The sequence below is a fragment of the Ornithorhynchus anatinus genome, chromosome 13 (assembly GCF_004115215.2).
Source record: "Ornithorhynchus anatinus isolate Pmale09 chromosome 13, mOrnAna1.pri.v4, whole genome shotgun sequence".
NCBI lineage: Eukaryota > Metazoa > Chordata > Mammalia > Monotremata > Ornithorhynchidae > Ornithorhynchus > Ornithorhynchus anatinus.
Window position 1 is genome coordinate 19,923,394 of NC_041740.1, and position 12,628 is coordinate 19,936,021.

At 46.2% G+C, this 12,628-nt stretch overlaps 1 protein-coding gene across 7 annotated transcripts in view; it reads right to left on the reverse strand.

Moving 5' to 3' along the window:
- ARL5B (ADP ribosylation factor like GTPase 5B) overlaps positions 1 to 12,628 on the reverse strand; it is a 58,449-nt gene that overhangs the window by 21,620 nt on the left and 24,201 nt on the right. For 5 of the 7 annotated variants that reach the window (XM_029077621.2, XM_039913869.1, XM_007673148.3 and 2 more), the window contains exon 6: positions 10,986 to 11,038. In XM_029077621.2, the coding sequence (XP_028933454.1) occupies positions 10,986 to 11,038 (53 nt within the window). Of the gene's footprint in view, positions 1 to 10,985; positions 11,039 to 12,388; positions 12,565 to 12,628 lie in introns of those variants that run through there. The other 2 variants (XM_039913868.1, XM_039913867.1) reach the window with 1 other exon arrangement.

A 12,628-nucleotide genomic window follows, 5' to 3' on the forward strand; every position in this document is an offset into this window, starting at 1 on the left:
CTCTGGGCCTCAGTTACCTTATCTGTAAAATGGGGATTAAGACTGTGATCCTCACGTGGGAGAGGGACTGTGTCCAACCTGACTAGCTTGTATCTACCCCAGGGCTTAGGACAGTGCTTACAGAGCAAGTACTTAACAAATACCATTATTATTAATCAAGACTATCTAAATCTCATTACATGCCTGTGGTTCAGAAACATTTTTATCCCTCACCAAATGCATTCCAAAAGGAAGACGCAAGACTAACCACACTTCCAGGGTGGCTTCTCTGGCCCTGGGCCTGAATCTTGCCTGTTGAAACTCAATCCAATTCATCTTTTCCCCATCCTTGTGTCAATTCAGACTATCAGACTGTGGCTCCTTTGTGTAGGAAGCTTATTCCAACTGCAGGCCTCATACGGTCCCACTGGTGCTCATTAAATCACTGCTTATAAGAAGGTGAAGGGAGTGGAGACCATATTCTGAAAAGCCAAAGAAAATATGTCTTCAGACTTTGTCACATCAAACGGCTATCGCATCATCCAGTGTACACCATCCCAGTTGTTCTGAATTTAGTATTCAAAGAAGCCAGTAGTACAAAGCCAAATGCCTTACTCCCCGGGAGCCTTAGATACTTCAGTTTTCCAGGGATAGTTCTTTCCATGCCCCTCGACTTTCCACGCCCCATGACATGCCGAAAAAAACACTCTGGTCCCTTGCCCCTTCTTGTTTTGAATGAGCAGCTCAGATAACATTTCAGAGTGTTAACCTCGTTAATTTTTCTTGAACAGATGGAGTTGGTGTCTTGGGCAGGTGCCCTGAAAATTTATAGAAATATGGAAATAGGCACATTGTTATGCCAACTGAGTTCCTGGTTTGATTTCTTCCTCTGCTTGTTCCCAAGAACCTGGGGCAATGTTCTATCTTCAGCAAACCTTTGGGAATCATCATCATCATCATCATAACTGTAAGTTTCTTGTGGGTGGGGAATGTGTCTGTTGAGAGAAGCAGCGTGGCTCAGTGGAAAGAGCACGGGCTTTGGAGTCAGAGGTCATGAGTTCGAATCCCAGCTCTGCCACTTGTCAGCTGTATGACTGTGGGCAAGTCACTTAACTTCTCTGGGCCTCAGTTACCTCATCTGTAAAATGGGGATTAAGACTGTGAGCCCCATGTGGGACAACCTGATTCCCCTATGTCTACCCCAGGGTTTAGAACAGTGCTCTGCACATAGTAAGCACTTAACAAATACCAACATTATTATTATTATTTTGTACTCTCCCAAGTGCTTAGTACAGTGATCTGCACACAGAAAGTGCTCAACAAATACTTTTGAAAGACTGTGATATTTGCATGCTTACTATGTGCAAAGCGCTGTACTAAGCGCTGGGACAGATACCAGATCATTACATCTAGATCCAATCCCTGTCCCCCAAGGGCTCATAACTGCCCCGTAATCCAGGTATTTCAACCCCATTTTACAGATGAGGAAATGGAAAGAGCCCGGGCTTGGGAGTCAGAGGACCTGGGTTCAAAACCCTGCTCTACCACTTGGCAGCTGTGTGACTGTGGGCAAGTCACAATTTCTCTGTGCCTCAGTTACCTCATCTGTAAAATGGGGGTTAACTGTGAGCCTCACGTGGGACAACCAGATTACCCTGTATCTACTCCAGCGCTTAGAACAGTGCTCTGCACATAGTAAGTGCTTCACAAATACCATTATTATTATTATTCTTATTAAAGTCCTCTAGACTGCCAGCTCGTTGTGGGCAGGAAATGCATCTGTTATACTGTTGCTTCATACTCTCCTAAGCGCTTGGTATGGGGCTCTGCACACAGTAAGTACTCAGTCAATGCGAGTAATTTTTAAGGCACCGTGAAGCGAAGTGACTTGCCCAAGGTTGCACACCAGACAAGTAGCGGAGCTGGGATCAGAAACCCAGGTCCTCTGACTCCTGGGCCCGGGCTCTTTCCATTAGACCACACTGCCCCTCGTCGGCAATGGGGCGAGAGACGAAAGCAGAGGCAGCTCGGTGGAAACCGGGAATCTAGTTTGCAGATAACTATGCTTCTCTGCACCTCCATCGCTCACCCTCCCCTGATAACATCCCTTGGCAAATGCCTAGTCATGAGGTGAATTTGAAGTAACGGGGGAAGTTTTAGATTCCTCTTAGGGACTGTGTCCGACCAGATTAGCTTGTACCTACCCCAGACCTTAGTATAGTGCCTGACACAGTAAGCGCTTAACCAAAAAAAATTTTAAAAATCTATCAATCAAAGGTATTCATTAAACACTTATTATGTGTACAGCACCGTACCAAGCGCTTGGGAGAATACAGTATGATGGAGTTGGCAGACACGTTCCCTGCGCACAGTGAGTTTACAGTCTAGAGGGGGAGACACATTAATATAAATATATCATTTCTAATGTAGCATAACATAAGAGCTGTGGGGTTGAGGGTGGGACGAATATCAAATGTCCAAAGGTTACAGATCCTAGGGTATAGATGATGCAGAGTGAGAGCTCTTCAACAAAGGAAAACCAAGCTGGGATAGGTGTCTTTCTGCCTTTTCCAAGCCATCCTGAAACCATGTTTCTGGGAATCTTGGATTTTGCCATCTATAAAGAGTCCAGGGGCCCCCAGAATGGAGAAACATGGTACTGCTGAAACCCACAATACTGAATTTACTGAACCCACAGGTTACTGACCAGAATCTCCTCACTCCCCAGATGCTCTAGACTGCAAGCTTACTGTGGGCAGGGAACTGGACTCTCCCAAGCATCTAGTACAGTGCTCTCCACATGGTAAACGCTCAAAAAATACCGCTGATTGATTGAAACCCCGGCAGTGAGGAAAGAGGCAGACAAGCGGAGACCCGAGATACCCTGAAGGAACGAGCGATGTTTTGTTTGAGGACTGAATCCAGACCGGTGGCGAAAATGGGGTGATTGTGAAGACAAAATGTCTATTTCACTGCCTGTATGCCCTGTTTGGTAATGGTTCTTAATGCAGGGGATACGGACCATGAACCTCACGATGTGGGCAGATCAGGAAGAAAAAGGATGAGATGTTTTGCCTTTACTGCCAAACTCAGAAAAACCAGGGCACATTAAATAAATTATCAAAAGGCACGGCCCCCACAGCCAAGGACGAAAGCGAGGCAGCAATGAAAGTCACTAACGAGGAGAGCAAAGTTTCTAGACTGCTTTAAAAAATATCAACTAATTGAAAATGCTGCTGTGAGGAGGAAATGGTGCTCAAAGTGGTCAGGGAACGCATCTGCCAACTCTGTTGTGTTATACTCTACCAAGTGCTTCGTACAGTGCGCTGCACATAGTAAACGCTCAATACGTATCATTGATGACGATTAACCGGAAAGTATTGAATTTCTGAACAGATGCCCTGTCCCTCTCCACCAACCTCAGAAGATAGTATGGGACCCCTGAGTTCCATCGAGCAATCGATCAATCGTATTTACTGAGCATGTACTGGTCCCAGGGCACTGTACTAGGAGGTTGGGAGAGCACGACACAGCAATATAACAAACATATTCCCTGTCCACATTGAGTTTATAATCTAGAGGGGGAGATAGACATTAATATAAATAAATTACAGATATGCACATTAACGCTGTGGAGCTGGAAGGGGGGATGAATAAAGGGACCAAGTTATGGGGACGCAGAAGGGAATGGGAGAAGATGAAAGGAAGGCTTAGTCAGGGAGGGCCTGCCCTTCTCTGACTTTCTCATAACTGTAGATGGTTCCTCCGTCCTTCTTGTTTCACAAGCCCAGAATCTTGGTGTTATCTTTGCGTCTCTCTCATTTGCCCCACATATTCAATCTGTTACTAAACCCTGTTGGTTCAACCTTCACAACATCGCTAAAATCTTTCCTCTCCATCCAAAGTGCTACCATGTTAACCCAAGCACTTATCCTATTCTGCCTCAATTACTGGGTCAGCATAGAGGTGGTAGTTGAAGCCATGGGAGCGAATGAGTTCTCCAAGGGAGCAGGTGTCGTCAGAGAATAGAAGGAGACCCAGAAATGAACCTTAGGAGCCTCCCACAGTTAGGGGGTGGGAGGCAGAGGAGGAGCCTGCCAAAGAAAGACATTGAGTGGCCAGAGAGATAGGAGGAGAACCAGGAGGAGATGGTGTCAGTGAAGCCGAGGTTCGGTAGGGCTTCCAGGAGAAGGGGATGGTCCACGGTGTCGAAGGCGGCTGAGAGGTCGCGGAGGATGAGGATGGAGCAAAGGCTGTTGTGGCCAGGAGATCACTGGTGATCTTTGAGAAGGCGGTTTCTGTGGAGCGAAGGGGATGGAAGCCAGATTGGAGGGCATCAAGGAGGGAATTGGAGGAGAGGAACTTGAGACGGCGGGTGTAGACAACTCGCTCAAGGAGTCTGACGAGGAATGATAGGGAGGGAGATAGGGCAGTAACTGAAGGGAGTCATGGGGTCAAGGGAGGGTTTTTTTTTTTTTAGAATGGGGAGACACGGACATGTTTGAAAGCAGTGGGGTTCATTTTAGGAAGCTTCCTTAATAATGTTGGTATTTGTTAAGCGCTTACTATGTGCAGAGCACTGTTCTAAGTGCTGGGGTAGATACAGGGTAATCAGGTTGTCCCACGTGAGGCTCACAGTTAATCCCCATTTTACAGATGAGGTAACTGAGGCACAGAGAAGTTAAGTGACTTGCCCACAGTCATACAGCTGACAAGTGGCAGAGCCGGAATTCGAACCCATGACCTCTGACTCCCAAGCTCCGTGACTTGCACCCCTATATCTTGGGTCTCCCAGCGTCAGCCAGCTCTGCTGAGAGATGATATTCAGTCAATCAATGATATTTATTGAGCGCTTATTATGTGCTTATTATGTGCTTACTGAGAGCTTGGGAGAGTACAATACAACAGAATTGGTAGATATTTTCCCTGCCCATAAGAGCTTGCAGGCTAGAGGGGGAGACAGATATTAAAACAAATTATGGATATGTAAATAAGTGCTGTGGGGCCTCAGGGGTGGGAATAAAAGTCCAAATACAAGTGCAAGGCTGAGGCAGAAGGGAGAGGGAGGAAGTGAAATAAGGGCTTAGTAGGGGAAGGTCTCTTTTTTTCTTTTCTTTTTTTAATGTCTCTTTTTTGTTAAGTACTTACTATGTCCTGAGCACTGGCGTAGCTACAAGTTAATCATGTTGGACACAGTCCCCATCCCACATTTTAATCCCCATTTGACAGACGAGGTAACTGAGCCCCAGAGAAGTAAAGTGGCTTGACCAAGATCACACGCAGACAAGTGGCAGAGGCGGCATTCGAACCTGGTCCTTCTGACTCTCAGGCCCGGGCTCTCTCCACAAGACTGCTGCTTTCTTAGAACCCTAATAGCCAACTGAATCAAAATCAAAGTAAACAGCAAAAGCAATTTCCAGAATTGCCTGCACTAATGATGTCTGAATGGCAATATTATTCAAGGATTTACTTTGCGCTGCTGACACTCAGGCCCATACTCTGTTCACTAGGCCACGGTGATGTGCCCAAGGTTACACGGCAGGTGAAAAAAACCCAGGTCCTCTGACTCCCAGGCCCGTGATTTTTCTAGTAAGCCACCCTGGTTCCCACATAGATGTGAAATCATTTACAATAGATCATTCGTTAGCACAGAGCACTGAACTAAGCGCTTGGAAAAGTACAATACAACAGAATCAGCAGACAATTTCCCTGCCCATAACAAATTCACAGTTTAGTGAGGTGAAATTTCTTTCTTCCCTTTGGGCACTATTCTATCCCTCCAGTTTCATGCAGCTTTAACTTTTTCCAACACTTCCCAACCACTAATCTCTGAGGATCAACATAGGCTTGCAAAGCGACTCTGACATATCCCTGTAACTCAAGTATTCCGGATGACTTCTGGTTTGTTTACAGACAGTCTGAGGGGAAGACGTCTCAAATTTTGTCCCCGGAGTCCAACATTTGGTGGATCAAATGCCCTGAAGTTAAAACAGAATATTATTCATGAGCATAACTCTCCCTCTTGCACTGACAAAATTTCAAAGGACTCTCCAATACATGGTCTCTCAAAGGTGCTGTCTGACAGAAATGAAATTAAACCCTCCAATTGCAGATGAATTCTGAAGATACGGAATTGAGAGATAAATTTTTCTATGGAGTGTTCTTTCTAAAAAGCGAATGCCAGAGTTTGCCTGAGGTAAATATCAAATCTCTGCAGTTCAGCTAAGATGTTGCATTCAATAAAATCAAATGTCATTAAAGCAAACATCGAAATGGAATAAACATAACCAAAGGTAGGCAGAAAGGAATCGTTGGGATGTATATATGTGATAATATTAACGTTGATTATTGTATTATCTGTAATTAAATGTCTTATGAAAGTTAACCAATCAACCCTCTTGTGGGAGGTAAAGAACGTGTTGAGGGAAGAATAGAGTGGAAAGGAAATCGGTTCTTTTTTCTTTTTTAAAAAAAGGTCTTCATTAAGCACTTACTATGTGCTTAACTGCACTGTACTGAGGATTAGGGCACAACAAGTTAATCAGGTTGGACACAATCCCTGTCCCACACTGGGGACTACAGTTAAGTAAGAGGGAGAACAGGAATCGAATTCTCATTTTACAGATGCAGTAACAGAAGCAGAGAAGTTAAGTGACTCTCCCAAGATCACACGGCGGACAAATGGCAGAGCCGGGATTAGAACCCAGATCCCCTGACTTCCAGGCCCGTTCTCTATCCACTAGGTCACAATGCTTCTCCACGGATACATTCCAAGTCCCATGGAATCCCATCATCATGCCTTAAATTTGCAAAATACACAGGTCTTTTGGCTGAGACAAGAGGCAGCATTTTTATTTGTGCATATTTTCCACATGCTTTTTAACCAGGTGTGATTAAGAGTGATGCAGGCAGGTAATTGATTAGCGGATTAATTGGATCCGGGAAACAGATTTGGTGTCACATCAACAGTTTTCTCTCTCTGCTTATTTCACTATTAGTCATAATAACTGCTGTCTCCCCCATCTGAAATCATAATTAATATTTCTGAAGTGTAGTTATAACAATGTATACATTTTTCTGCACTCAGATCATTAGTCTTCATTAAACTTTAGACAGCTGCTAAAATTAGATTAAAGCCTTCCAGGAGGCCTCTTGATTTTTAAAAGCGTTGAAACCTAAGTCAAAACACTACAAAAAATCACTAAGTACATATATTTTGTCCAGAAGAATCTAGTCCTAAAACCTAAAAGTGGGTAGCAGGCAGAGGAAATTACTGCATCTGAATTTTAAATATTCCCAGAAAGCACGTAGAATGTTTTCAACTGGCCGGGTTGAGCGCCTTTCCCGCCTGGCAAATACCATAATTACCAATATTATTTGGAAGGGGTTGATGGAAAAGTTTGCAAAAGGAAAGAGAAGAGAGTCATGAGACAGCCCCAGCATGAAGAATAATAATAATTATGGTATTTGTTAAACATTTAGTATGTGCCAAGCACGGTTCTAAGCGCTGGGGTGGACACAAGGTAGTCGGGTTGTCCCACATGGGGCTCACAGTCTTAATTCCCATTTTACAGATGAGGTAACTGAGGCACAGTGAAGTTAAGTGGCTTGCCCAAGGTCACACGGCAGACAAGTGGCGGAGCCGGAATTAGAACCCACATCCTCTGACTCCCAAACCCGGGCTCTTTCCACTAAGCCGTGCAGCTTCTCGGGAGAGTCAGAGATCTAGAGATGAGAGAAGCTGAGAGAGACAGAGGACCAGTGGAGAGAGCCCAACAGAGAGAGATACGCTGAGAAGCAGTGTGGGCCCCTTGTCTGCGGTGCTGCTGTGTGACCTTGGGCAAGACGCTTTGCTTCTCTGGGCCTCAGTCACCCCATCTGTAAAATAGTGATTAAGACTGGAGCTCCATGTGGGACAGGGATTGTATACAACCTAATAAGCCTGAATCTACCCCAGCACTTGAAATAATGCCGGCCACACAGTAAGTGTGTAACAAATACCATTTGGGGGAAAAGAACAAAAGGCAGTGGTGCTGGGATTAGAACCCAGGTCCCCCGCCTCCCAGGTTACTCGTATCGATGTCTGCCTTCCCTGCTCTAGTCTGTGAGCTCGTTGTGGGCAGGGATTGTCTCTCTTTATTGCTGTTTAGTACTTTCCCGAGCACTTAGTACAACGCTCTGCACACAGTGAGCGCTCAATAAATACGATTGAATGAATGACCACACTCTTTCAATAGGTTATGCTGCTTTCTTCTTCTCCACTTTTCATTGTTTCATCAGTTAATCAACTGATGGTATTTACTGAGCGCTCGTTGGGTGCCGACCACGGTCCTAAGTCCTTGGGAGAGTAAAACAGAGCACAGTTGGTAGACAGGTTTCCCGCCCACAGTCAGCTCGCTGTGGGCAGGGAATGTGTCTGTTTATTGTTATACTGTACTCTCCCACGCGCTTAGTACGATGCCTTGCACACGGTAAGCGCTCAGCAAATACGATCGAATGAATAAATGAATGAATTTTCCGTGGGGGAAAACCAAATCTTTTCCTGCCATCTAGAGGATGAACGTTGACCAGCTTGGCTGAGATTTACTCTAGGTGGAATCAAAACTCTGCCCGAAACACCTTCCCTGGAAAGCTTGGAAAATTCTCAGCCCACATCATTTTGGGAAACACTGAATCTCACCAGTCACCCGAGTTCATTCATTCACTCAATCATATTTATTTAGCGCTTACTGTGCGCAGAGCACTGTACTAAGCGTTTGGGAGAGTACACTGGAACAATTAGTCTCAAATTAGAGAAGCAGCATGGTGTAGTGGCTAGAGCACTGGCTTGGAAGTTAGAAGGCCATGGGTTCTAATCCTGGCTCCGCCACCTTTCTGCTGTGTGACCCTGGGCAAGTCACTTCTCTCGGCCGCAGTTACCTCATCTGTAAAATGCAGATTGAGCCTGCGAGCCCCACATGGGACAGAGACTGCGGCCGACTTGACTTGCTAGTACCCACCCCAGTGCTTGGCACATAGTAAGCGCTTAATAAACACCATCATTGTTATTCTCTGCCCACAACGAGTTTACAGTCTAGAGGGATAAAGTGGTCCGTTTTGCCCCCTACTGTTATCTGCCCTGTGGCAGGGAGCAAATGAGCCAGCGAGTCAGGAGACCTGGGTTCCGGTTCTGTCCCTTGCCTGCTCTGGACAAGTGACTTAACTTCACCATCATCTCATATTTCTCATCTGTAAAATAGGGATTAAATATCTGTTCTTTCCTGGACACAACTCTTGGACTGTGAGCCCCACCTGGGGATGAGGACTGGGTCCAACCTGACTTTCTTATACCAAGCCTGGCGTTTAAGACAGGGTTGTTGTAGGAGACTAACGAGGTGAGGTAGGTGGGGGCAAGGTGATTGAGTGCTCTGAAGCTGATGCTAAGATGCTGAATAGTACACAGGGTGGCTTAGTGGATAGAGCCCGGGCTCGGGACTCGGAAGACCTGGGTTCTAATCTCTCCTCCGCCCCTTGTCTGCTGTGTGACCTTGGGCAAGTCACTTAATGTCTCTGTGCTTCAGTTCCCACCTTTAAAGTGGGGATGTAAAGGTGTTGTCCCTCCTACTCAGACTGTGTACTCCAACTGTTCTCCCTCCTATTCAGACTGTGAGCCCCATGTGGGACAGGGACAGTGACAATTAATTTGTGCCTACCCCAGTTCTTATAACAGTGCTTGGTATTTAGGAAATGCTTAAGAAACACAATTGGAAGATAAACAAAATAGTGAGAGCTGATTGTAAAATGGAAAAAATGGTGTCTCAAACTGAGCAACCTGGTGGTTGGAGGACTAAATGGTGGTTTTGGCCATGACTTTACTTCTTGGGTGGCCCAGCGCTAAGAACAGTGCTTGACACACAGGAAGCACTTAAATACCATGAAAAGAAATTGGTCGGTGAAAGTTGACTGTAAATATGGAAAATTGGCTTCTCAAGCTAAGGAACCTTGCCAATGGAGGTCCAAGCCCTTGTCCAGTGCTGCGTACAGTGCCTGGCACAAAGTAGGCACTTAAACACTATGATTATCGTGCCCAGGATGGTTGGGCCAGTGAAATGCCCAATTAGGACCGGGGCCCTCTCCCGGACCCTTAAACACAACGTGCCAGAGAAGTTCTAACTCTCTCCCACCCCTAGCCCACAAAATCTTCCTGAAGATGCAGAGAGGGAGGCCGCAGGCGGTACTGAAAAGAGGATGGGGTTTGGGGTCTCATCCTTGGTTGAGGGTACCATATCAGAGAGGTCCTAAAGCCTCATTCCCCGTCTCAGGGACGCACATGGACAGTTTCCAGGAATCTACCAGTCTCGGCTATGGGAGGGAAAGTTAGGAGAGGCCTACCCGTTCCATTCCTAGCTTGACCGGTGGCTAGCAAGTGGCAGGCAATCTGCTACAAGTCAAAACTCATTTGCGCTGGGCATGGAGAGAGTCGCGGGCGGAGACTCGAGTTTACCAGGCGAAAGAAGGCAACGATAAACCACTTCCATATTTTTACCAAGAAAACTCTATAGATCCACTACCAGAACGACAGCAGATGGAGGTGGGGCGTTGTGGGAGAATGTCCATGGCTTCATTATAGGTCGGAGACGACTCGACGGTATTAGACAATAGACCCATTCCCCAGAATGCCGTCCCTCCGCCTTTTAATAACAATCATGGTACTTGTCAAGCGCTTACTACACATTAAGCACTCTAAGTACCGGGATAGATACAATATAACCAGTTGGGACAGTACCCACCTAGTCTAAAGGGGAGGGAAAACAGGCATCCAATCCCCGTTTTACAGATGAGGTAACTGAGGCAAAGAAAAAGTAACCTTTGGTAAGCAAACAGAGGAACTGGGATTAGAAGCCGGGTCCCCTCACTCACAGGCCTGAGCTCTTTCCACTAGGCCACACTGCCTCCAGGCACTCCTCTTGTGATCCTACCTGGCCCTCTTCACCCCAAGGCGCTAAGGATTTCAGGGGTTCACTTACCAATGCCGTTAAGACTTCCAGGATCCTGGTTAGGTCTCTGGCCGTCCTTGAACCTGTCAATCAATAAATTGTATTTGAGCACTTACTGTGTGCAGAGCACTGAACTAAGCGCTTAGGAGACCACAAAATAGCTTGGCAAACACGTTCCGATCATTCAATCACTCATTTATGGAACGCTTACTGGGTGCAGAACACCGTACTAAGTGCTCGGAAGGGTACAAGCGCTGTTAGTTCGTGGTGGGCAGGGAATGTATCTGCTAATTCTGCTGCATCGTGCTCTTCCAAATGTTTAGTATAGCACCTTGTAAGTGCCAAATAAATACGATTGATATAACGTAACAGAGCTGGCGGACCCAAACCCTGCCCAAAAGGAGTTCACAGTCTAGACATGGGAGACAGACATTAAAATACAGTATGGATACATACCTAAGAGCTGTGGGGCTGTGAATAGAAGGTGCCAATCGAAGCAGCACGGCCTAGTGGATAACCCACGGCCCTGGGAGCCAGGATGACCTGAGTTCTAATCCCAGCTCTGCCACTAGTCTGCGGTGTGAGCTTGGGCCAGTCACTTCACTTCTCTGGGCCTCACTTCCCACATCTGTAAACTGTATCCCATTGTAAAATGAGATAGAAGACTATGAGCCCCAGGGGGTACATGGACTGTGTCTACCCTTATTAGCTGGTATCCATCCCAGTGCTCAGAACAGTGCTTGACATATAGTAACTGCTTAACAAATACTATTATTATCCAAGTGCAAGGATGATGCAGAAGGGATTCGGAGATGAGAAAATTTAGTCCTCTTGGAAAAGGTGTCTCACTCAATCATATTTACTGAGCGCAGAGGACTGTATTAAGCGCTTGGAAAGGAAAATTCAGTGTGATCATCTGTAGGGCACAAAGGAGGAAGGAGTTCCAGGCCAGAGTCGACAGAGTCGTGGGTGAGGGGTCGACGGCGGGATAGACAAGACTGAGGTCCAGTGAGAAGGTTGGCATTAGTGGAGCGAAGTGTGCGGGTCGGATTGTAGTAGGAGAGCAGTGAGGTGAGGTAGGCGGGGGCGAGGGGCCGACGGTGAGGAGTTTCTGTTGATGCAGAGGTGGATGGACAACAGCTAGAGGTTCTTGAGGAGTGGGGAAACATGGCCTGAACATTTTTGTAGAAAAATGATGTGGGCAGCAGAGTGAAGTATGGATCGGAGTGGGGAGAGACAGGAGGCGGGAAGGCCAATAAGGAAGCCGAATCAAGGCTTGGATTCAGGTAGACCCGCAATGATATCATGGCCCCAAAACTTAGGCCTACAGATTGTGTGACCGTGGAATCAGTGAGAATTCCCATTTTACGCAGACGTCAGGCCAGGACATTCCTCTCTGCTTTAGCTTCAAAGAAAACATCACAACAACTTAATACTGGAAAAAGTAATTATTTATTGTGACAAAAATAAAACTGTTGACAGAAGACACGTGAATATTTCACAATATTGCACCATGATTGCGAACAAACCAAAACCTGCTTGAGAGAAGATGAACAATTCCAGAGCAAACGGGGTCCTTTCCCGCTGGGTGAATACGTATGCAAACAACCTGTTAAAACACAGCGGTGGAGAGACTGCTTGGGAGGACTCGGGCTGGGCTCGGAAAACCCAGA